At 41.8% G+C, this 27,550-nt stretch overlaps 1 protein-coding gene across 4 annotated transcripts in view; it reads right to left on the reverse strand.

Moving 5' to 3' along the window:
* The window catches only part of nlgn3a (neuroligin 3a), a 131,886-nt gene that overhangs the window by 63,199 nt on the left and 41,137 nt on the right, over positions 1-27,550 (reverse strand). For all 4 annotated transcript variants that reach the window (XM_034232602.1, XM_034232600.1, XM_034232601.1 and 1 more), the window contains one exon: positions 23,989-24,138. In XM_034232602.1, the coding sequence (XP_034088493.1) occupies positions 23,989-24,109 (121 nt within the window). In that variant the 5' untranslated portion in view covers positions 24,110-24,138. The remainder of the gene's footprint in view (positions 1-23,988; positions 24,139-27,550) is intronic.

Here is a 27,550-nt window from a genome sequence, read left to right on the forward strand (position 1 = left end):
TTTGACCACTGTGGTATTGTTAGTAAATGTAAATGGGGGTTTACATTAAAATGCAAATGCAGCACATAAAAGCATGCAGTCAGCATTTTATAATCCTGCATGAAAAATGTTACCTTAGTGAGGTGCCAGAGCTGGGATACCAAATCATACCGGGCTGTGCTTAGAACCCTGCTGGCTCTGGCTGGGAGGATAATTGATTCACAATTCATGTCTAAAATGATGGGGGCGGATGATCAAGTTAGACTGCTGTGATACAATCCTGCAAAAATTATTGAGTCAGGAGATAATCTGTTTGGATGCAGCCCTTATACCACTTATGATAATTCATATCGTTTCATGTTCACACTCATATATAACAGATGGCACAGTGTGACTCATCCACCCTGTGCCCTTTGAATATTTTAGGAACAAAAATATAAAAGGTGAAACATCCAACATATATCAGCGTTGTCCGGGGGGGGGGAAACCTCATAAATCGAGCTCCAAGAAAGTCGAAGAATTACACGGTTCCTGTGTGAGTCAGAAACAACAGGGACACGCATCTTAAAATCTGAATTAAGCTTACAATGTTTAACTAATATGATCTGTGTCATTACATTTCTGCCACTCAGGAATCCATATCCTTTTTAATCCCTGTCAAGCATTGTTAACTTGTTTACTGCTATATTAAGCACTAGATATGCTGCCTCAGAGTGAGGACTATGGCCCGTGGCAATTTGCTTCCAATGAAAGCATTAGACTCACAGCGGTGTTACAGCAACAATGAATTACATTACACATGTGTTCTTGAGCAGTATGGACCCTGTATTTTAGATTTCATTAAATATTTATAGAATACTGAGGTCTATTTTGGTGGCAATATTACTCACATTGGTACATGCTGTGCTGTGCCTATATGAAATGATGGCTATGTTTACATTAGGCTTAGCTTCCTTGTAGCCGGGTTCATGCATTTGTTTTGTCTCTGCTGTGTTTGCAGCACAGATTTAAGGACTGCTGAGATGTGGAGAATAAGATTAGAATATACAGTCTAAAGTAAAACCCTGGAAATCGAAATGATTGTGGCGAGTGTACAAGGCAGCATGCATGGTGTTTTCAGCACCAAATCACATCGCAAATCAGACAAAAGCCAAAGTGAAACAACTTCCTCTACTTTCACTCTCAGGGTAGCATTGGATAGCATTACCAGTCGTGTCACTGTGCTCCAGTGACCCAGAAACAGATATTTCTAATTGTTCTAGCTGGCCTCTGGGGCTTCCTTCACAAAGCTATGACCTCTTTACGATCGAACCACAGCGCACGGCCCACCAGGACCCAAAGGAGAGCCCGGCTGAGAACCATCCCCTCAGGCCTGGCAGCTCTCACCTGACATGGCAATGCCAACCTCTTATATGTTAGCAAATCATGCTTTAAGTGCGTAAACCCATACAAAAGCATTGTACACGTGCAAACCTCACATTACACACATTTGCACCCACGCACACTAAAGTCAAACACCCCCAGACAGCTCTATTTGTTCTCCCTGTCCCCTTGCAAGTACACCGAAGACCAAACGGAGGCGAGTTGGACTGCGTTTGCTTTTTCAACCTTTCTCCTTCCTGGACAATCTAATAACATCAAACCGCGGTGATGCAGCAAGGTCGGCCCCGGTCCAAGGTCACACTCTCTGCTGGGTCCGCGGCTGAGGAGGTGTGCAGCAAGGAGGGGGGGGGGGGGGAGAGAGCAGCAGGCACACTCAGAGGTAGAGGCAATCTGATCTCACATCTATGAGCCCTTCTGATTACAGCATAATACATGTATAATTGGGAGTGATAAGGTCTGTGCCATTTCAAATGTTGCAAGTGTGCTGTTGATAATTAGTGACCCTGGAGAACCGCCGGTTGCTTTTTTTTTTAATCACAAACGCAGCGACTTGGTGCTTGTGATGAGATCCATGCTGATGCAGACAAAATAAAGGCCTGAGCAATGAAGAATCACACTCTTATCAGCTACGATCTTATCAATGAGCAAGTATGATTTGAAAACGGAGCTGCGACTTCTTTTGCAATGCTGTTTGGGGCTTTAAAACAATAATGTCTATACTTTGGAAATGATCATCCACTAGAGTCCTCTCTATCTGTTTTCTGGGGGACATGTCAGGGGCTAATTGTTAAGAATTGAGTTATTGAGCTGTATGCCCTTCTCAAGCCCTGAAGGACTAACACCAATACAAATAGCTTCCAAACACTATTGGAATTCCAGTGGGGTGCCCCTGACTTAGCCCAACCATAATATTGTTCTAATAATTGGAGCTCACAGGCCATCAAATATCATGCCGGTTTGTTCAATTGATTGAGACAGGCTCAAAGAGGGGAGAAAAAACGCATTTGCAACGTAATCTAAATAGCATTCCTCCGCTCTGTTACTAATGATGAGAAATTCTGCAGGGCGAAAGCATTCTGTAATTTGTCCTTTGGCCAACTTTGATGTAATATGGTATGCAGGGCAGATACGGCTTTGACAGGGCTACTAACAAGTACACATGGAAACAGTATGCACAACTAAGCTGTATCATTTGGCTCCAAGTACAAAGTTTATATTCCTACATCCAAAGCTACAAATGGAAATGCCTTGGTGATAGCCACACCAAAACACTATAATTGGATGTGTAACATTATCAGGTCATTTGGAAGGATTCACGTTGATAGTGTCGTGCTCAAATTGAATAGTTGACAGAGCAGAAGTGGGGTGTCAACCGCCTGCGTGCCACATTCAGCGGCCGTCTCTGCAGCAATGAGAGCTATATCTCAGCCCATCAGTAAAGGCAGCGGATTACTTTTTGTTGGAGTCTGCTGACTTTGCACGCAGCAGAATGAGGGTGAGTGAAGGCAAGTGCCAGAGTCGCATGATAATGAAAATAGTTGTGATAAAGATGTAATGGATGTGGGATCGGGGTAGAAAACATTCATGAATAATATCATTGGGAACGTGTGTGACGCGGATTGACGTGGTTTGATAACACAGTCAAACTGCACTTTAAAATACATCCCTGCCAACTCATTTTTGCACACGCTCTTCTTATCATCCACGTACAGGAAGGAAGCAGCAATGTGTGCTATCAAGCAGTTGTCGTTCAAAAGTGTTTGAACATGTTTTAAAGCATTTCGAATGCAAACTGAGTTTAATTAGAATAACTGCTGATTAACACGGCCGCGGATAAAGACGAGTGTCCAACGAATATCAACCGAGCCTCAGCCACAGTGTGTGGCGCCTCTTATGTGGCTGGGCTTTAAACATCAAAGACAAACAAATGGAAGAAATGCTGTTGTATGAGAGGAGCTGTGACTAAAGTGAAGAGATGAGACTAATTAATAATATGAACACATGTGCAGATGATGCTTCCGTTTGTTTGCATTTCTGTATTCTTTGCAAATATTGTGCTGAAGCAAATGCATGTGGGTGTGTTTAGTAGTAATGTGTGCATTGTGTCAGATAAATGAGGTACGCATGTGTGTTTCTGCCTGTATGAGAGTTGTTGTTTTTATATTTCTTACTGTCCACTGCTTGGTTTCTCTCAGCAGCAGCTAAGTGCTATAATTACTGAGTGTAAATGTGCTAAGTAGCTCTGCAGCCCTTGTCCATGCTCCCTGGTATACAATATACCCAAAGGGAAGCGTGAATAATAAAGACTTCAAATGACAAGCACACAGCAGGGTTAATGATAAAGGTCAGCTTGCCAGCATGCAGCCAGTGAGTGTAAAGGACAAGTGGCATGGGGTCACAACTCACATGGGCTCCTGGCCAATATAAGGGAGCAGGAACCCACAATCCTCCACGACGTGATGAGAGCTGCTACTCGGCGGCGGGCGTTCCCCGAGCGGCTGCCATGCGCTGCATACTCCACTGATGCTTTTATTAGCCCGCTACCTTGTGTTAGCGATTACAGAAACTAATACAGTTTGATATGGGAAACACAGCAAGGCTTCTATCAGTGTAAACATAACAGGAACAAATGAGACCCTGGAACATAAGGGAGGAGGGCAGGGGGGGGGGGGGGGGGTTATTGCTACAATATGCTAGAGAGGTTGTAGATTGTTAGTATTACACTCATATCGCTGAAAAGAAGCAGCTATTGGAAAATATCAGCCAAAGAGACAGTGAAGGCGCTCCAGAGGCCCAGCATCCGTTTGACAGGCAGCTCCACAGAGAGAATGTCAGCCAACACCTGAAGCCATGCAACTCCAACAAGACATTTAGGATTTATCAACACATTTCTGCCGCTATTATTCATGAAAAACTGGCATTCGGCAGTACCTGACGCTCACATCAGTTCTGCATGATATTTACAAGAATCCCTTGAACTTCTTTTGCCTGCGAGGAACAAAGCCTCTCCCTGTTCTAAGGACTAATCTCAATTAAGCCCTGCTGTTGATTAGGAGCCTTTTCCACAGTTCTGGAAAATCAATACAGGATGGACACTGTGGAAAAAGAGTTCAATTCAACAGCATTAGGTATAGAGGACATTATAATTGTGTATACTCTTTATTTTCATGAAATTGAATAACACTTTGCTAATTCATTTACTATCTTTATTACTGCTCCGAAATATGGGGAAACACGTACTCAACAAATCTACAAAAAATAATAACATCTAAAAAAAAAGTATTACGAATAGTCTGTGGTGTTGGTAAATATGAACACACAACTCCCATATTTAAAAAACTCAATCTATTCAAATGTGTTGATATAGTTAAGCTTAAAACAGTACTGATTATGCACAACATTTACCATAACAAAATGCCTACTAACATTCAAAAGCAGTTCCAAACCACAGTCAGGAAATACCCAACCAGGCATCCTAACTGGTTGTGTAGCAAGCCCTGTAGAACAACCATCAAATCACACAGCTTATCCATAATCGGAGTTAGAACGTGGAATGAACTTCACCCAGACATTTCAAGTATTACTAGTCATCAACAATTCAAAACTAAAGTAAAAACAATTCTATTTGCAGATTACTCCAGCTAACACATATTGGATATTCCCAGTATTATTTATATATGCATTTACTTTTTTCTTGCCCTAACTTTTATTTTATTTTTTTCCAGTTTTCATTAGTTTTCTTTATTTTGTTGTACTCCTTAATTTCTATACGTTTTTGACGAAATAAATGCCATTATTATATTGATGCTAATGATGATGCACGGGAGGGCTACTCCCCATAAGCTATGCTTCAGCCCTCCCGCATATACTAATTATGTTCATTTGTGTGTATGAATTATACGTTTTTGTTTTTGTATGATTTTAGTAGAATAAATAAAAAAAATAAAAAAATCTTAAATTGAATTTAAATTATTTATAATGAAATGGTTCTGTTTTTACAATTTCATACAACTGCAACTTGTATAATATATTTATATATATATGTATATGACTCTTGAAAACCATTAAATCCTCTGACAAACATTACGCATAAAAAGACTGTCTGACGTGTGCAGAATCAAAGTGTTCATCTACACTTGCAAGCATGCACGTTAACCATGTGCATGCAGAAAGCTTCCTTCTTTCAACTGGATTCCTTTTGCATGTCAGCATGGCCTTTATATTTGTCTTACATATTTTCTTCTGGTTTATCTACAGGCACGTCAGACTTGCTCTGTTAATATCCTTTTCAAACGAATCTGCGCTACTTCCCTTCCTCTGTGAGTCAAGCTGTACTTGGATGTTCACCATCCGGCTGCTGTTAGGGGATACCTTTCCTTTGCTGTTGTTAATGTTTAAAAACAGAAGAATCAAAACAAATCAATCTTAGACAATACGCTGACGAGGAATTTTAAATTCTGGACATGAAGCACCCAAGTTAGGTCAGCCTGTCAGGATGACATTCATGTTTCAAGGATGTTCTACTTGTTCTGAGATTGGACAATGGTGCAATGAACTTTAAATCATTAAACAATCATATACATATAACAGTTGGACTCTCAGTCAGCATTATTCTGAATTGAACATATCTCAAACTACATCACGCATTGACCTATTTCAAGGCATCATATGCACTTACATATTCCATTTGTCTCTTTCTTCTCAATATATGTTTCATCATTTACACAAACGTGTAGCCACCACTAAGTTAAATCATTGAAAGTCATGACCGCTGTCCAGGGTGCTGAATCTGGGGCTGTGACATGAAGGACTCCCAAAGAATTGATTATTTTGCTTTGACTGATCAGTGTTTTCATTTGCTTTCACTGCCAAGCTTGTATAGATATTTATATTTCCAGATTGTGGATGCTGTGTCTTTTAAACGCCAAGCTCCCTGGACTTTAGTAAGTCCTGCCTCATTAAGAGAGGATTTTGTTTAGTTATTTCACTATCTTTTGTCTGTGGCCGCTTCAGTGAATTTCCCCTTCCCATTCTGGCAGAAGATGTTATTGTTTTATATTTGCTTGAGCAAGGACTAAAAGAAAGGTTTGTTTGAAGTCAGGAATAATGCATATGGTGTGTGTCTACACTCGGGTCCAGTTAAGCAGCAGTGAACAAACACAGGGTGGTATTGACTGAACCCTCAAGTTGCACATTGTATTCTACCGAAAAACATTCTGACTTTGTATGTTACATTTTAAAAAGTGAAATAAATGAGAAGAAATCATGAGAAAACACATATAGTATTCGGTATTTTTGGCATTTGCAGTATTTTTTACATGGCCATCTTGAATTTCATTTTTTCTTCCAACTTTCCGGACTATCCACCATTCCCTTTCACACATTAGCCTATGACCATGGGCACATTTCTAAAGGAGCCACTCCTAACCTTTAAAATATACATTGGTATTTCATTCAAAATGTTGCACAATCTGTCCTTGACCTTAACCATCCAGTGTTTTCCAAGCTCCCTGGACATACCTGCAAACACAGGTATGGTGAAAAAAGAGAGAACTATTCGAAGCAGAAAAAAAACAGCGTAATAAACCATCTGACAAAGGCCTGTGCTATAATGCTTCAATTAACTGGCTATTTTTTATAATATACTCAGATCAATAGGAGACAGAGATGTTAAGCTATAAATCAAGGGTTTTTATTATTATTTACAGCAGGGGTGGGGAACCTTTTTCCTTTCAATTTTTACAACATCCTCCGAGGGCCGTACAAATTATTGAACTCAACCTCTGCTTAAAAAAACTAAAATCACAGCCCATTCATTTGGCCTTTCGTTCATTCTGTGCAAAGAAAAAGCAACCTCTTAATCCAGATATCTTACCATGACTCATGCATGCATGCACGTGCACGGTGTGGCATGACCACCAAAACAGAAAGATATGGACACAAGATGTGTGCAAATGTATTTAGTATCCTATCCATGATTTAAGTTGGGGGGGGGACCTCACCTCCTCTAGGGGGGTCCGGGGGCATGCCCCCCTGGGAAGATTTTTTTTTTTTAAATATTGAAGTTAAAAGAATAAATCTGGTGCACTTTGAGAGCAAAATTAAGAGATCTATGGATACATCTTTCAACACCCATATTAAACAGAACTGTAAGCAGATTTTTCTTTTTGGATATTTTACAAATCACTCCCCTTTTAAACTCTATTATTGTTATTTTTAACAACTTTTTTGTTACTGTCATATAGTATTTTATACCTGTTTTTCATTTAGTCTCATTAATAACTATAATGATCATATCAAGGTGTGCCTTAACCTCACTGAGCTGAGGTTATTTGAGCCTCTCATGAGAGAGCTCTCTTCCACTTGGTTGTAGAAAAACTCTTTAAATTCGTTAGCATAGCTAGCTAACCAGATGCTAATAACAACAGATCGCCACTGTGCTTACAACTAAAGACACAGCCACGCAGTGGCGGTTCTAGACCAATTTGACTGGGGGGGCCACTGGGGGGCCAGTTATTTTCTGAGGGGGGCATAATAAATGCAGGACGAAAAAGAGAACTAGACAGTATGAAGTAATTACGCATAAGAAAACAATGCAATACAGTTATTGGTATTTGTTGCAGTACACTTATTTATTTCAGATAGATCTTATAGTTATTACTGTTAGCTTCAGCTTAAGTTATAGTGCAATGTTTGCACTAACACCATATTTATATAAAAATAAAGGCAATGAACAGTTACATCTCTACTTTACATAAGGGTGTCTGCACAATCTCACATTACAGCAACAAAATCCTGCGGTGTTTGGCAAACCGAGTACCAGAAAATATACATTAAAAAAACTTTAAAAAACCGTTTCATTGTTAGGGGGGCCACAGGGGGGTCAGAGGTCAGTGTTAGGGGGCACTGGCCCCCCCTAGAACCGCCCCTGCAGCCACGCAAACACTGCGGCATGTGTACGGCTCCTTATGGGTACTGCAATATTTGAAGAGCTAGAGCGGTGTTTCGGTGCTCTCCGTCAGCACTCCTTTCAGACGAGACATATACCACGTGAAGACACGTTACGCTCGTGTTGTGTTCATGGAACCTGTCCTTGGCCAGGAAAAACAAGCACTCCCTTGTTTAATTATTTTGCGGTCTAGATTTCTTCTTCTTTTTTGAAGTGAGAAGTTGTCCGTCAGTCGGACTGACGGACTTCAAACCCACCCCCTCCCCCCAAAACGAAAACTCTTCAGTTCTCCACGAATTATACAAGTCACCCAAATCAGCGTTAAAAAAGCGAGAGGCGCCGAAAAGCGACTAATTTGCATCACTGATGTAGCTCTGTCATACAAATAAGGCTAACATGTCCAATGCACGTAATACAATGCTCACATGGATACTACTGATACATCATCTATTTTTGGCATTGATGTATGATGCCTACAGACAGGCAGAGGATACAGACATCGCTCACCTACTCCAAATGCCTGCTTAAGTTACATAAGCAGAAGGCATTCAGGCAAAGGCAGTGCCTGCACAATTCCTTGTACACTGGCTTACTACAACAAAGCCCTTCCAGTGTGTTGTAATTCTCTACATTTCCCTCCAGATTATCTCCCCGTTCGTGGGGTTGAAAAGGATGGATGGGTAGAGGAGATGGTGGAAAATCCCACTTGGATCAATTGTATAACAATCAAGGCTCCTAAATAGTGTAGGAGATGAAGTTGGACTAAGTTTGGACATCAGCCACGGCTCAGTTCACCACAGTTTGTAAGGATATATTGCACCTCTGTTTCCCACCGCAGAGAAAATGATTGTGTTTTTCTTCTTGGCGCTTGAGAGGATTTGCCCTTACACACGTTTGATGGACCTCCTTGAGGTTATGACACATTCAAAAACACATATAGCCCTATAAAAGACTCTCTCAAAGGAAATATACAGCTATCCTAATGTGTAATATAACCTAATTTGGATGTTTGCCTATGTTCTTAGGGCTGTCAAACGATTACAATTTTTAATCAGATTAATCACAGCTTTAAAATGAATTAATCATGATTAATCACCATTCGAACTATGTCCAAACTATGCCATTTCTTTATGTATATTGTTGTGGGAATGGAAAGATAAATGAAAGAAGGCGGATATATCCATTTAACATGTTTATTGTAAAAATTGTCTGTGTGTCAAAATGAAAGAGAGCACCCATCAATCATCAAACCGTGGGGTCTTAATTTATTACGTGTTGATTTCTATCAACGGGGGAGTACTTCAGGAAAGTCGACGGGGGGGGGGGCTAGTGGAGTACTTCGTGACCACAGAGTGTGAACGTTGTGATCAGCTGTTTTAGCGCAGTTCTCCAGTGAAGGGGGGGAGTCTCCCTCCGCAGCCGGTTGGCGTAGTTTTTGGCACAATTCCGTTGTACAGACCGACGTTAACAGCAGCCCTGTCTGTGTGCACACGGAGACCGACTCTGTCGTCCGGTGATCTAACCGCCTTCTGGAAAAGCTTCACAAGTACGTCGGTACGCAAATGCGCTTTGTGACACAAGTGACGGTACGCATTTCAGATTACGCACATAACCTGCGTACCAGTTATGTGCACCCCTGTACTACAGCAAAAGTATTCTCCGTCGGGACTTCCTGCAACAACACCACGCCGTTATCTTGATTCTGATTGGCCAGAAGACATTATCAAAGATGCTCTATTGAGAAGACGATCACTACGTGACAAAAGTTTTCAAAACCGTTTCTGGTCTTCGGTATTTCCAGACAAGTGGCTACTGAAATCAATCTTACTAACTGCTGTCTGTGCAATTTACTCGTCGCGAGTTGGCGGACTTTATTTTGCTTACTTTAACATCATTTTTCATGGTGGGGCTAAGCCATTTCTTGGTATGGGTGTGTAGCCTACCCCAGCCATACCCTGGCGCTGCCACTGGTGGGATGTATGGGGCGGGCCATTCTGCACATGCGTTAAATGCGTTAAATATTTTAATGCAATTAATTCAAAAAATTAATTACCGCCGTTAACGCGATAATGTTGACAGCATTAGTTCTTACTATGGTGCTTCTGTGGATTGCAGTGACGTGCGGTGAGGTTCATGGCTGGTGAGGCACTGACTCTTTCAGAGTCAGATTTACAAATATTATATTTTGACCTTAATCGAAATGTTCGGTTATTTTCAAAAGCATTTTTAGTCTGATGCTTCGATTCATTTTAAACAGACTGTTCAACAAAAGGATACCCAAAATCTAAATATTGGATTGTTCTTTCTTAGTAAGATCCCATGTTCATTACAATTGTGGTCTTACCTTGACTTGAAGATGAAGTCCATGCTATCCTTCTGGACAACAATCTCCATTACATTTTTGTAAAAGTCCTCCTTATCTTCCTCTAGTTTCAAAAGTCTAGTTTGTTGTTTGTCTACCGTCTCTGCGTAGAATAACAGTAGCAACAAGAACCTGTGGGCTCACGTGCGCCCACTTCAGTGCGTCAGAGGTTATGGCTGCCTCTCCTGGTGCTTTTTTCATTGCCGTTGTATGATGAGACCAGCGGGCCTAAATATCATACGTGAAATAAGTTATTTAGAGACTATGGATGGCGAGGATAAATGTAATAAAGGGATCTACAAACATTACATTGGTGACATACAGTGAGATGGTGCAGGCATGCGCTTAGGGCCCGCTTTCCAGCCAGTTTCTGAGGGGTGACGCATTCTGAGGTGAGGCAGAGCTCATCTGTGCCTCACCTCACCACACAAGTAACTGGCTTGAGCGCGCTCACAAAATAAGTGCCCGCGCTACATTAGTGTCCGCGCTCCAGCCAGTTACTGTGGGCTTACGTGAGGCAGAGCTCGTCCCTGCCTCACTCCTCATCGCTCCCATGTAGGAGTTGTAGCGGAGCTCGGCCAATTTGCTGATTTTGACTATAAGAAGCGATTGGAATCATACAGAAATCACACTTACAACACAGATCAGTGGAGACATGTTATTATTATTATTATTACTATTTAGTTTTTCTTTAGTTGTTTTTCCGTTACATTGGAGTATGACAGGTGAGGCTCTGCCTCCCCTGCCTCCCCTGACTGCACGTCGCTGGTGGATAGTTTGTTTTGCAAGTCGTACTACACTGGATGTCTGGCTCTAAGTTCTGCCACATTAGCAGCACCTTTATCATCCGGCATCTTTCACAAAGCTACAAAGCAACAAGCAGTCACGATTCTCTCTGAATGGGCAGTCCTTCTCACCTCTGTCCTATTCTAATAATACCAAACTCCTACTCGAGAGGTGTGATTAAAAGCATTGTGAACAGACCTCGTTCACACAGTCCCTCCCAGCCTTCCTCCCTCTGATTGGTGCAGTTCCACCCACAGCACAAGTGCATCACAGGCTGTTATTTTTGCTCCCCTCCCCAGCTGTGCTGCCCACTTTAATCCATTATCCCAAAATGTCCACCTACCTTTGCTTAGCAATCTCCTTCACTATCACCTCAAGTGGCACTCTTTGCTGACCACGCCCCCCCGGGGTCCCCACTAATCCGACCTTGTTCTCCTCCCCATTCTTCTTCTCCTCCTCCTTTCACCTTGTCAATTCAACACCCTGCTCCTCACCCTCTCCTGCCTCCCTCCCCTGTTAGCCTCCCTGCAGCAGTGCATTGTGGTGGCAGCTGAAGAGAGCGCCTCCCAAATATGCGAGGACTGCTGACCTTGGCGGTTAAGCTTGGCCACTGCGATGATTAATGCCTCTACAAGACAAGAAGCAAGTACTTCTACCAGCCTGGCCAATATCTTCTTACACACATCATTCCTGTCTCAGGGCACACCTGATGATGGACAAATCTAACCCCCCCGTCCTTCCTCTTCCTGTACCCGCTTTCTAATTCTCCCCCTTAATACCCTTCACACAGCTGCTGAGCAGGAGTAAGGAACATAAAAAAAGTGGGAGTTTTATATTCGCACACTTCTTTTTTTCCTCTCTGAATGATCAAACCCGCCGCAATGGGCTCATCTTGAAGGTGTACATGCTGGCTTCCGTTCGATAAGGCCTGTACATTCTTTGCCCCGAGGAAGAAGAAGTGCCTGTGTGTTTTTCGGTTGTGAAGTTAAAAATCCCTCAAGGACAAATGCACTAAGAAGAAAAGCAGTTGCTGCCATTAGGAGCCCCATACTCCCTCCTAGAGCAGAGTGGAAAGCCAAACAAAGCATTCAAGCAATGAATCTCCGCAGATAGATCTTTCCATAAACAAGAAGCCCAATACGAGTTGGGAAAAGAATCAAGTTATAAAAGTCTCAGAAATACAAATATTCACCTTCGGGTGTACAATAGATCTCGCTGGTGCTATCTTCTGACAGAGTGGTATTTGTTCAAAGAGTTCCTACAATGATATGTATTGTTTTCATTTAATTGATTCTCCGTCCTGGAGTCGATATCTCAGTGGAGAAACAAAACAGTCATTTGCAGTTCCCATTACCCAGACTGCAATAATTCTTCTGTAGCATTTTGTGCCCCTGAAAGTACCTTAGCTTGATAGTGTGAATGGTTTTGTGCTATTTAATGTTACAATCTGACCCTTCACTGTTGGATTAAGTGTGTAGAACTTGTTCAGATATGTTTAGAAATGTTAGTTTTGGTATTTAAGTAGTTTAGTATGACCCAGAGGGGAAGATAATTCATCAATTACAACATCTATAAATTCCATGTAGCTCATATGTTATGCAATGACATAATAAAGATTGAAAGAACCTTCAATTTATATTCTTGAGAAAGCAAGGTCATTTTGAAATGACGTGGCAATAAACCGGTCCAAACACGACCAAGTAAAGCAGGTCACACAAAAGCCCCTGTTGGTGTGAATATATTTGGGGATTTACTGGGATGACTATTAAAAGAGAATCTGGCTCTCAAAGCAAAGGCAAAGGCCAGCTAGAGATTCACACACAACTCTGAAACGTCTATTTGTGCACGTTAATAGCCTCTGCCACGTGAACCAAAGGTGAAAGAATAGCTTAATGGCTGCATTGGGAACACCTGCCACTGTGCATGCATTGCATCACCAATTGCGGGTACTTTTTTTTTAGTCTCACACTCAAATACACTCAATTATAGACCACCTGAAATAATGAAAAAAGTATGTCAAACTTGCAAACTGCAGCTCTACCCCTGAGTCAGTATCAGGTCATGTGCAGGGGTGAAAGAAATACAAAGTCATCTCTTGCTGTAGAGTACAAAACAGCTGCTCAGTAAATATTACGTCCTTCTTTGAGGATGCATTCAAATCTCCAAACACAAAACCCTAATTCTTCGTGCCACCAGTAAGAATAATGTTTACTAATGTTAAGGATGCAAATGAAAGCTTCACAGGAATCTTCCATTTCTCCTAGACACGTAATGTGTTTTGGACAATAAGAGGTGACATTCACAAAAAGACAAGACAGCATTTTGGGCAGATAACGCTGCACAGATAAAACACAACACATCTTGTAATTCTTAAAGCACCCTTTAAAGGGTGTAACGCACACCTCAGTGCTTCTTGGCTATTTGCACATATTAAATAAGTTAATATGCAAACAGTTAGTGCAAGATCAGCACTAATATCTGAACGCAGTTACAGTGAAATGATTGAATATTCTCAGGGCTGGCTGGTGACTGAAGCCCATTGATAAAGGGTTTTAGCTGTTACGTTTACATTCTGTGTATGAAGTGTTGAGGAATGCCTCTGCACCTCGTCGGCCAGGACCTGTAGCTGGTACTCTAAAAATATCATTTTAATGTTTCTCTCTGCCCTTGTTATGTTTACTGTGTTATAGGCACAAGGGCCACATTTACACTTTGCCATGGATAATTGGGATCAAACGAAAAAGGGCAAATGGCACTCAGCCGCTACACTTTAAGGCTGTGTTGGTGTTGTAATATCATTAGCGTAATGTATTTTGTGAATCGGACCTTGAGACAAGGTAAATACAATTTTCAAGTAATGCGCAGTTCATCAGCAGCCGCAATAACATCTTTGTGAAGTCGCTTCTAAGTGTAAAGACATTCAAGATGCATCCAAGAGGAACTGGTTGTAATCTCTTGCTGTAGAGTACAAAACAGCTGCTCAGTAAATATTACGTCCTTCTTTGAGGATGCATTCAAATCTCCAAACACAAAACCCTAATTCTTCGTGCCACCAGTAAGAATAATGTTTACTAATGTTAAGGATGCAAATGAAAGCTTCACAGGAATCTTCCATCACTGATAGTAAAGGTCAAACATCCATCAGAAAAGCATCTCGACTACAAACACTGACACAAGGTTGACATTTTCCTTCAGTGAACCTTTCCATCTGTGCATTTCATATTGCCGTCTCCGGGTGAAGTGTTCCACTTTTACATGAGCCGCAGCAGAGGACCCCTTGACCAGATGAAAGCAATTGTCGGGTTAGCTCTTTGATGTTTTTGTAATGCATATTTACTGTTTTGGTGGAAGTGCTGCGATCATCTAAAGATGTTTTCATCTCAGGGCACCAAAGCTTGTTTTGCATAGTGGAAATCACTACTGTACCGTAGAAATTGATTTCTTAATGTCACAGTTTTCTGAAATGTCATGCTTATGAAGTATAATGAGCTTTGTTCCCGTTTCCATTTGTTGTAAGATGAAAAAGAAGGACACATTCTCATTAAAAGTAAATCAGCAATATGGGTTCAAGTGAGGGGGGGATTTGTTGTTCAGTCAGCGTGGAACATCTTTACACAACGCCGATGTTCCTGAGCAGGTGGTTACACTTACAGAAACAATAACTCAATAGTACCTGAATGTATTTTTACTTCAGCTGTTTTAAAGTGGATATGCTTCATCACAATGGAAAATGGAAAAAGTAATTAAGCTTTTGTCTGTCAGCAAGGTAGAGCTGACCGTGTCAAAGTTTGAATTGAGTGAATATCCATGAAATCAGCCCAATAACTTGATTAGAACTGATCAAAAGGTAAACAAATAAGTTATCTTAAAGTGGACCTATCATGCTATATGTGAAACATATATTGTGGGGCCATACCTATACAAAACATGTCTGTGAAGTTTTTTTTTCAACAGTTCACCCATTGTAGCCATGCCTCATACTGCTCAAACCCCTCTTTTGAAGCCCTGTTAGAGAAACGCGGATCTTGGGTCCTTAGCTTGAAAAAAAAGAAAAAAGAGGCGGAGCTAATGCCTGATCAGAATTATACCGGAGATAAAGTTAAATTCTGCTGTGATAAAACGCCATCCTGTTTAAACCACGTCAAGGATTATTTCTGAAACAGGATGGAGCTCAAATGCTTTTTCTCTTGCGGGTTCCTTTTTTTATTTCCTGCTTTTTAAACACATGTGCTCTCCAGTACAGGTTAGCTCTGAGTGTTAGCGAGGCTTGCTAATGTAAACAAAGATGAGATTACGTCCAAAACACGTCAGGCATTGTTTCTGGGGTCAGTGGGTCCGCCGACGTCAGTTCGGATGGACACGTCAGTTCGGATGGAATCTGTATCCGCTCGTTGTACACCCGTTTTAAAAAGATTTGGGTACGGAGGAAAAGAGAGAGGGTTTTATCTTCTGACGCTGCGTGAGTTCCCCGACGCAGCAGGGACACATATTTATGTATAAAAGACATCACAAAGTGCATTTTGCATGAGAGGTCTCCTTTAAAGACTGCTTTTATTCTCCTCTCTCAGTATGTCCATATTTCGCTTTAAAATGTTGTAACGCACACTCTTTTTGCAGATGAATCCAGCAACAGCCAACAAATGAATTATTCACAGCTGAGCAAAGACAATCAGGAGGTAATTGTTTTTAGGGGGAAAAAAACCCTAAGATATCTAAATATTCAGTTGAATGACATTTTAAGCTGATCCCCTACAAAGGGACGTTGTACCTTTAAAAATAACATCTTGTTTTGTGAAGACTATCTTAGTCAGGTCAGTGCCTACTACGATTCAACGCATTTTCTGTGTCTGCTTCACATACTGTACATGCCACAGTGGGTTTTGCCAGTTAGTTGTTTTTAAACTGGGCTCATGGCAGTAGGAAATGTTTGATTTGCATTAGCAATAACTTAAAACGCCTCTGATAAGACTGCAGGGGAGTTACCAAACAACAGGGCTGATAACAATAAAACATGTAATCATTAACGCTGCATTAAATGTGGCTGGGTAATCTTAATGGCGAACCCCTCCATTAAAAATATAAACCACTATATAGAGAGAGGTAAATATGGAACCTAAATACATCAACGGGCTATTTTTGACTACCACAATTAGTAGCATAAAAAAGATTTGAAGAAAATGTCTGTCAGGGTTTAAGAAATACTGCATGAGGTCAACATTACAAGGAAACCCAGGTGGACGTTTCCAACACTGAGCGACAGCAAAATTAGTCTAGATTAGTTTCGCCTCTTTCAACAATCGGTGAAATTCATTCAACCAGGAAAGTCTCCAGCATTTGAAATGACACTGCCTGGATGTGGTGCAGATTGTGCTGTGAGCAAATTAAAGCACAGCGCCACAGCAGTTACTGAGGACATACTTCAAGACTGTAATCATTATTTTTAAGTGCTTTTTAAGAAACAACATATTCCAAAACGATTTTATTAAAAAAGTTAATAACGCAGAGCCTATTAATGCTTGAGCAGTTCTATATTTAAAGATCATGCTACATGAAGATTCGATGTCCTGCTGTGTAAGTGCTGTTTGCACCATTACTATCTAAAGGGATACTAATGCCCCTCAGTGCTACTCCCCTTCGGTTTTAATCAATACTTTTCAAGAGTTTTAAGCTAGACAGCAAACATCTTCTTAGGGGACGGTGTAAATCCGAGTGCCGGGTCCCCAATCTCGGCCCTGTCTTACAGAGCCAGACGTTTGTTGCAGTGAGTTTGGCAAGAGCGGCTTAAGAGTTAATTCCCTGGCAGTGATTTGTAGGAGAGGAGCATCAACAAGCTGCTGCAGACTGGAGCATGAAAACCATTACTTCAATCCCTCACTCCCTGACATTAATAGGATGAATAAATGTTTTTGTTCTCTGCTTCATTTGGATGAATTCATCCAAATGAAAACAAGTAAATATCCATCTCAGCTCTCCTCCTGATAGTAGAACACAAAGAGAACTAACTCTGCCTTCGCTTTTTCTTCCACCTACTGCTTGAGTATTCCTCCGTATGGCGCCAAGCTCATATATCAGATGATAACCGTAATGGCTGAGACTGGGAACATTTTGTGAGGGAGGCTCTTGTCTTTATTTTATGTCGATTCACCCTCGCCACGCAGGAGGTTGTCACGCCGAATTTAATTCTGTAGTAACTTACAGAGCGATTTTTGGGCTCCCAGACATCAAATGTGACAAAGGAGACGCACCCAGACAGATTATTTCCCGCATAGGATCATGGGAAAAGAAGCTGTGCACAAATTCAATAAAATCATGGAAGCAGGGGCCGAGTATTCAGAATCAATGCAGAATACACGGCAACAACAGAGTCCCCTTTTTTCTCCTAGACACGCAATGTGTTTTGGACAATAAGAGGTGACATTCACAAAAAGATAAGACAGCATTTTGGGCAGATAACGCTGCACAGATAAAACACAACACATCTTGTCATTCTTAAAGCACCCTTTAAAGGGTGTAACGCACACCTCAGTGCTTCTTGGCTATTTGCACATATTAAATAAGTTAATATGCAAACAGTTAGTGCAAGATCAGCACTAATATCTGAATGCAGTTACAGTGAAATGATTGAATATTCTCAGGGCTGGATGGTGACTGAAGCCCATTGATAAAGGGTTTTAGCTGTTACGTTTACATTCTGTGTATGAAGTGTTGAGGAATGCCTCTGCACCTCGTCGGCCAGGACCTGTAGCTGGTACTCTAAAAATATCATTTTAATGTTTCTCTCTGCCCTTGTTATGTTTACTGTGTTATAGGCACAAGGGCCACATTTACACTTTGCCATGGATAATTGGGATCAGACGAAAAAGGGCAAATGGCACTCAGCCGCTACACTTTAAGGCTGTGTTGGTGTTGTAATATCATTAGCGTAATGTATTTTGTGAATCGGACCTTGAGACAAGGTAAATACAATTTTCAAGTAATGCGCAGTTCATCAGCAGCCGCAATAAAATCTTTGTGAAGTCGCTTCTAAGTGTAAAGACATTCAAGATGCATCCAAGAGGAACTGGTTTTATTCTTAATGTGTTTGCTGTTACTAAACAACTCTATGTACATTACCTCTCCTTCCTGACCGGAAAAGGGGCCGCCCTGATAGGCCTGAAGCCCGTGAAAACAACAGCAGATTGCAGATGTGTAGTCTCAACAATGGAGATGCATATATGTGGATCAGTGTAAATGAAAGTGTATTAAATCACATCTGGACTCAATCTGGATGTGAGACACTTGAAAGGACACGTGTAAATGAGGGCAATGGTTTGGAAGCTCAGAAAGGAAGTATCCTGATGACATAGTATTACTACTAACCAACAATCAGCAGACTACAGTGTCTGGGTCAGGAGGCCACGAGCACACTGTGTGCTGCTCAGCTCTCAGTGGAGTTGCTCGGCTCTCACTGGAGCTCAGTAGTAATTCTCCAGTAAGTGAAAAACAACTATACAAACGTGTGTGATAGGCTATATTTTGCTCTGCAATATTGTTCACACATTTCCTCTGCTCCCTAAATCCCTGGCTGTATTACCAAGAGTCACTATCTTTAGTTCAGGAGAGGGACATAAGCAAGAAAGGCAGAGTCACTTACAACTCGCAGGATAACTCTGGCACCTGAACTAATCAATGCGGCAGCACCTGCGCTGCTTTCATGTACACTCCTACAGTGAGGTTGAGGTTATTCTGATTGGATCTAAAACTATTATTTTGAAGGCCTGAATAACTTGGTGGACTGAGGTGGCAGTCCATAGCTGTGACGCCGGCCCTGCCATAAAATGGCTGCGATCAGAGCGATATGAGAGATAGACATCAAAGGTCACAAATAAACCCTGTCTATGGTGACAACAACTGCACTTGACCATTCTATTTTTTTTTAGTAAGGGAAGGCATCTCACCTTGAGTTTTGGCAAGAGAGACAGCCTTTGTTAATTTTAAATGCATTTGGAAACTAGTAATTAAGTCCCCCCCCCCAATGGACTGGGAAATTGACATGCTCTGGAGAGCCACTGAGTAATTATATTTGTAAAGAGCAGTGATACAAGATACTCCCCTCTGACTGGGACTCATTACACATCATTAGCGCATTACAGACCACACACACACACACATTCACACAACTTACACACACACACAATACCTGTCTCACACACACACACAGATCAATGAACACACACTGTTTCTCTTTGGTAAACAAACTCTGCTCTTCGCGCTGACCCGACTGGAAAGTCCTGCGCGGACAGCGTAAAACTCTATTCTGCATATCTCTTCTGGTGTTACTCATACTGCGGTGGGTCAATAAGTAATTAAAGATTCAATCTGAAATGAATTCTCATTCATCTAAATAGTGAAAGGTTCAGATATGAAAGTTTCCAAATGGGGCCCCAGGAGGATTGTGGGCCACCCTTTGAAGCAATAATTACCATTACAGCAGCGTAGGGCATAAAGCTGCAGGGGTATGATAGAGCACAGCTAGAAACGTAGTGGACTCCTTTAATTGGAACTGGAGTGGCAGCGACTACAACTCTCTGCCATGTTACCTCTTCTTCATACAGTATTTCTCCTCTCTCTGCTTCTTTTTTCTCTCTGCGAGTGTTTGTGTTTCACTGTAGAATCATAAGACACCATGCATATATTATATAACCACAATGGAATCCACTGCAGCCCGTCTTTCGGAAAACACCAAACAAATGCTAAATCTATGTTTCATGACGCACTGAGCGCCATCTTTCAATATCTTTGCTCCGTTGAAAAGCTGGAAGAAAAGGTCTTGCTGCCAAAATGGTGGAAGGGGAATGAAATGAATGCAATAGATACATAAAACATTCATCGCTGACATTTACCAAGGTTTTGGCGCTGTCCAATTTGTTGAAATTTGCTTGCTGAATTTTTTTTTTCATACTTCACATTAAAAATCCCCTCAGCACAGATTTGTTTGTGAGGGCTGTTGTTGCCCAACAGTCTGGACCTATTGTTTCTGTGAGAAGAGTTACTATTCACATTGTCGTGTGTATTCCAAAGGTGTTTACTGCATTATTAATGCCATATTCAGATTGCCCAGGGACAGTGGGAGAGCTATATTAGTGTCAGAAAGCGTAGTTTGTTGCCTTGTCTGCTTTCACTTTAAACTCATTATCTTGTCTAATTCTCTCTGCCGCCATTATTCCCTCATCCCTTTAAGCAGCCTAATTAAAAGAGCTTTCATTTGTTCATTAATATTCATTTATTTATTTATTTACTCTGCGTCGCTACAAGAAACTGCCAGAGTGGAATCTAAATGACGAGTTTCTTCTTCTTCTATAAAATGGAAGATGTCCTGCTGCACAGTACTTGAGTGGACGCCATAGTAAGATCTGGAGTATTTGCTCTCATCTATCTGTCGTAAGTCCTGATGTTTCACTGCAAGCTTTCAACTGAGTGTGCAGTGGCTAATGTCCAATACAAACCGCTTATCTACTCCCCTTAATGCTGTCTAGACTAGATTAGTGCTGAAACTCTTAGCGGCACCCGTATTCAATAAAACACTGCAAACACAAATAAAATGAAGACATGTAATTATGATTCCTCATGTTCTGAGTATTCACTGTTTATGACTGAAAATCTCCAGACAGATTAGTGTTGATTGGCCCATCACGGTCTTATTTCTCTCTGGCCTTGGTTTTATTTGGTTTATGTGAGTGCGTCTGTAATAACAGTTTAAAGCCGTACCATGGGGAGATTATCAGACCATGCTTCAGCGATGGACATTATCGCTCAACTACATGCATCACTTCTTCTCTGCTCATCTCTCCGAATGGCTGCTGGGGAACTCACCAAGAGAGCTGCTTTGTGAACTGTACGTATGTGTGTGTGTCTGTGCATGTTTTCGAGTGTGTGCGTGTTTGTGCTAATCCACATCTGAATGTACGTGTCCAAAGATTATTTTTTGCTTGGTCCTACTGCTCAATGTGTGCTATTAGCATGTATGTGAGCATGCACATGCTCCGAGTTCTCGCATGTGGTGTTTGAGGGTGTGTGTGCATGCATGTAGAATGACATTTAGCGAAATGTGGCAGCGAGAAAAGAAACATCTGACTCATAATTGAAGTGCCATGAAAGAAATATGATCATGAATCTGTGTTGGGTTTACGTGATCAGCGTTAAACCAGCGGCAGCAGCTCGAGGAAGCGAGTGCTCCCAACTACCTTACCACCCGGAAGGCTGATTACAACACTCAAAATGATATTCCACAAAAAATGACAGAGAAAAACACAGCGCATTCAAGGCGAGCATTCCTGATGACAAAATCGATAGGCCGTAGCGCTCTCATCTCCATCAAAAAGAGAGTCTCAAGATGAATGAGTGATTCAACCACACCAGTAATTTCAATGTCCTGGAGGATAAGGAGGCAGCAGTCCTCAGTCACTTTCCACCTCTTTGTGACACGTGGAGCTCTCTCAACAGCAAAGCGAGGCAGAACGCTCCTTTAAGGATAAGGCTGGTCATATTGATATTTTTCTTGTTGTCAACATATGCCATGAAAGTACCAACGTCAAAGCCTGATATATGTTAGTGTCCCTTATATGTTTTCCTTTTGACTCTATTTGTGCCACTTTGCCAGAGTTTGTGTATTTCTCAGCTTTAAAAGTTTAAAAAATAGTAATTTTGAACTCTTTAAACATTTTTATGAGAATACATTTAAGAGGCCTGAACAAGTTAAAAAACTCAATATACAACAATTTAAATAAAATAGTTTAGAAAGACTGGGAGCATCCACATTTAGCATATTCTTTCTCTCTTCTTCTTTTATTTTCTTGTTTATCATCCTGTGCACATTGAGATTCATGAAGCGACCTATACATCCCAGGCTGGGACTATTGATGTTGTTATATATTCAGATTCACTTAAGTACAAATAGCATATTTATAGTAATTGTGAGGGAATAATTCTCCTGGACTCCTAAGATATCTAACCTTTTTGCCCGTTGACGTTTATGACCAACCCTGACGTCTGTTATCTGTCTTAAGGAATGGGAGGCCTCAGCTTATGCTGATATTCCCAGTTTATGACCGGTCAACTCTCGGTCACAGATAGTTTATGACTGTGAGAACGCTGGCTTCTAGCCTAAGCTCCACAGACAAGTTATTCAGTGTCTCCAGATGTTAGGGCTATCTCCAGTGTTCTCAGATGTTTACGTTATCTCCCCCAATATGTTGATTAACTCACTGTAATAGTTAAAAGAGCTATCGAGAGAGAGAGGCGCTTCAGAATTGATGTGGCAACTCTACCCGTGCAGTCAGAACCTCTGGCTGCTGTGACTTGTGATATGAACCCTCCGGCCGTATACTTGTAATAAACCACCAGTGTTTGACATCAAAGCTCCAACTCTCCTCGTGTCTCTCTGAGTCCTGACTCTCCATTGCTGCAGAAGTTTCCCTTACAGTAATAATGACTTCTTACATGTTCTAGTACACATAGACTGGATCATGCTAGCTAATGTTAGCACACTTGAGATAAAGCTTTGAAGACAGCAACGAGTTGGTTCCATATTACTCTATACGTCGCTTGTGTTAAACTACATTTGTTATAAATTGCTTCAACCAAACGATTATCCACAGTTTGAGGAATTATTTGAAATTAAAGCTGAAAAATGAAATGATATATTTTTCAAATGAACGATTAACATCTTTAGTTACAACCAACAGGTTTTGGGTTGTGAGCCACAGACAGCGAAGAGCACAGATGATTCATTTTAGTTTAGGTTATTTCATGGGATTCGTTGACCAAAGGAAACATTAAAAAAAGTACTCTTTTCCTTATCCTTTATGTAAACAGCGGCCTGCAAAAGACCAAATCTTACAGGCAATATATTCCAAAAAGGGACATTTGATTTGATATGCAAAGTGTGTTGTAGCCGGTACATGACACATGTAAATATATAGAAATGTGAGGAGAGAAATCCGCTGTGTCAGAGAGACGGATGGAAAAGGTGCAAAGCTTGGGAAGTGTGCTAACAAACTCCATTTTGTGTAGCTGCAGCTGTTTCCATGGAGCTCTCTCTCTCTTTCTCACACACACACACACTCACAAGTGTCTGAAAGAGGATTCAGCTGTGTGAGTCAATCTGCAACCAAATGCAACTCGGAGAGAACCCCTCGCTCTCTAACAGACTCTCCTCCTCTCATCTATCTCTCCGGCATCACGCCCATCTCATCATTTTTTTCAACCTCATTACAATAATTTCTTAATTTATTCTTTTACCCCAGTCACAACAACAAACCCACATTCAGCACACTCAATTACTGTGATTTTGATACACGAGCACCGCATCAACAAGAAGCACAGGAACCAGTCGATGCCTTTAAGTGATGTGCTCCTTCCCTGCTCTTATTTGGAGTGTGTGTGGCAATCAGCAGTGCTCATTACACCTAGCTGCCCTATAAAGATGGCCCAGAAAAATGTCCTTGAGGGAGAAGGTGAAGTGAAAAAAGAAGAAAGGAAAGCTGCTTACCGAGGACTCCGACGCGGTAGTTGATAGTGATAACGATGACATTTCCGTAGCTGGCCAGGACGCTCCCATCGATCATGTTCCCCGTCCCCTCCATGTAGGATCCTCCGTGAATGTAGACCATCACAGGCTTGGCCCCAGTGTCTCGGATGTCTGCAAGAGCGGCCATCATTAACACATTCACAATGTCGTCCACCCACTCCGATCAAGGGTCGGCTCAGATTCAGAAACAGCAGATACAGTGCATGGTGGCCACAAACAGACAAGCTGACGGTCACCTCTCAGATACCAGCTGTAAGGATACAGTCTGCTGGCTTACTAAAGCAACGGAAGGCAATAGTCTTTCATATCTGCTCTATGAGAAACAAATTAATGCCCACTCATTACGATGCGTTCTACTCTATTATAGTAATTGGCCGTTTCAGCTGAAAATGCGGCTTGTCATTTAGCATATCAAGTATTTATCCTATTTAAACCAAACTATTAGGGTTATATTTGGTTTTGTGTTGCCTTCCAGGGGGCAGACCCACTTTCCGATATAGACACACAGGAAGCCATTAGGGAGAATAAAGAGAGAGGTACGCTGACACATCTTCTAACCAGGGAGAAGGCTAATCTGGCTTGACAGTGACAGGGAAAACGCACCGGCTAATTACACAATGCGCCTCTTTTTTACACAGGCCTATCTCTGTGCAACAATTTATTTGCACGGCCCTGCTTGGCATCGCAGGCAGTTACATTTGTGCTTCAGTTTTTGCTAAAGTGTTGTTTATTCTATACCCAAAGCAGGGCTTGATACCCAGCTGGAGCGACACTCCAGCCAGATAAAGCACATCCAGAGGTATAGGGGAAGAAAAAAGCCTCTGTTTGAGGAATTGACTGAATTACTGGCTGGCTAGCTAGAGCTGGAAGACAAGAAACTCTCTCTCATTTTCACTCCTGCTCCCCCCCGCATTCTGTGTAGCTTCTCGCCTTCCCCTCCCTTACTTTGTATCGCTTTCACTCACAGACTCTCCCCTGTCTCTCCCCCGCCTTCCCTCCATCTCTGTCCAACTCCCTGCCTCTCTCTTTTTTCCCCCCTAAGCTCTGAGAGTGGTGAGAAGGGAAGAGATGGGAGGGCAAAGAGTGAGGAAGACAGAGAGAGAGATAGAGAGGGAGGGAGAAAAACAGAGCGGAAGGAAGGAAGGAAGGAAGAAAAAATAAAAAGGAAAGAAAATAATAAAGCTATAAAACAGAAACAGAGGGGAAAAAAAGAAAGTGGGAGCAATGGGCTCAGATTTAAAAGGTCGGTATTGTATTCTGGTTGCTATGGCGACTGAGAGCCAAAATTAAAAATCCTCAAGAACAGCTAATCGCCGACCACATCCTGCATAGCCCAATCTGCATCCATCTGCAGCAGCGCTCGTCGTTATGCACCCCATCACATTAGCATGCCGAACACCAAGGACAACTACTGAAATGCATTTTGTAGAGAGACAGCTTTTCTGTACCCCCTATAGCAGAGCTCATCCTTGATTCACATGTTTTTCTTTCTCTTCCCGTTATTCCCTTGGTTATTCATGGCCCCGTTACGTTTAAAAGCAAAGCAATAACTTGTATATGATGTGCCCTTATTTATGGCTTTCTTTATCTTGCTGGTATCTGAGAAGGCTACACAGTGAAATGTGATTTATAGCTGACACTTCTCTATGCACACACTTATCTTAGACAAGAGGAGGGGATGCATGGGGTGAGGAAGCATGATAGGTACAGTCAGAGAGGGAGAAATACAGCATATCCTACACAAGCTACTTAAACAAATGGGCCACAGATACAAGAGAATGGCATAGAGGGTGACGGAACAGGGGGCAGAAATAAGAAAAAGAGATTAGTCATGTCAATGTTATCAGTCACCTCTTTTGTTGATTCATATCGGGTCGCCATGACAACAGTTAAATCCCTTTGAGTGAGCGATACAAGACACTGAACTTGGTCTAATCTATTTTTTGGCTTGATCTGATGTGGGGGGCGTCACACTGATGTGATATATAGTTATCACTGTGTCAGAGGGAAATATACAGATCTTAATTTGACTCCAGTTAAAAGTGAGGAATAATAATCCTTTCCAGCCACATGCGGGCTGCAGCACCACATGACATGGAGGTAATGAGGTGAGTTGCTCTTCTTAACCAATCAGATCTGAGCTTTATCGGCTGCAGCGGACGGCTTCATCTGGTGTAACAGGTAACTAAGTGGCTACCTCGAAAAGCTGCCTCCGTATCCACTAACGTCTTCGAGGCAAACACATAATTACATCGATACACATATTCACAGCATCAAACAGTAGCACATTGCTTTGTGCTAGAAAAAGAAACAGAGGTTCATTAATGCACAGACTTGAATATTTACAATACATATCGCATGCACAACGAGTTGGAAAATAAAAATAAATAAATAAAAATACACTCATGTTTTGGGGATGAACAAAGAAATCTATACGTGACAGAAATGCAGATGAAAGCTGACGTTCAATGAAGAGTGAGCTGGACAGAACAATTATTCATGTAACGCATCATTTGCTCAGATATTCCTCTCAATCACATCATGCAACACCAACTATACGGTGACACACAGTACACTCCCAGCACATTTTATACGAACAGCATTGTAACACAGTAGAGAGAAATAAATACATAAATAGAAAACGCCAGTTCACTGCACCGGCTTAAGGGTGGGGGACGGTCAACATATGTGACACAGGGCATGAGTTTCAACAGGGCCTGAGCACCACCTTTCATAGGTGCCCCACCACAGTGGCTCTGGACTGATTGGAGTGTCAGTGGGAGGCATAACTCAGGCCTGAGCCGATCCTCTAAGTGTTGCTGCTGCAAGTGTAACCCACCAGGAGGGCTGGGAGCACTCCTTCCTTCCTCCTCCATATCCTTATTTCCTCTTCCCCTCACTGTACCTCAACCTTTTTGTCCTTTGCCTCACACTCCACTGAAAACAGTCAGTCATATATCTGACGTTAAGCGGCCCCAGAACCGGCCTTGACGCTCCAGAGTGGGACGGGACAAAGGCGAGTGGAGATAACTGTCGGTGGCATTCACTGTGTCAACACTTGGTGAAACATGGTGGCTGTCAGCGGCTATCAGTGAGGTTTGAGGTGGGAGGGGTGGAGGACGGTGACAATGTCCTGATGTGGCAGGGACATGACATGCACCCTACTGTAGTGCTCTTGTCATGCCAAGCTTCACGCTTCACTCACGACAAGTCCATTACTGGAAATGTTCACATTTGAGAAGCACATTTAGTTTAACTGTGGAGCTCCTTGCAAAACAGGCAGTGTAATTACAGCGAATTATACAGTAGTGTGTGCCGTTGTACTAGTCACTAAGAGTATTCTGAATGTCACCGAATGTCTGTTTAATATTCCCTTTATACTGGATCAAATGAGCTAGCTCTGTGTGTGACTAGGCCTTGGAGGGGGAAAAAGGCTGAAGTGAAAGAACACACAGTAATACATTTTCTATTTTGGACTCCTCTGAGAAACTGGAAGGAAACCACGGAAGGAAAAAATAATAAT

Source organism: Gymnodraco acuticeps, unplaced genomic scaffold (genome assembly GCF_902827175.1).
Source record: "Gymnodraco acuticeps unplaced genomic scaffold, fGymAcu1.1, whole genome shotgun sequence".
In the NCBI taxonomy this organism is placed as follows: domain Eukaryota; kingdom Metazoa; phylum Chordata; class Actinopteri; order Perciformes; family Bathydraconidae; genus Gymnodraco; species Gymnodraco acuticeps.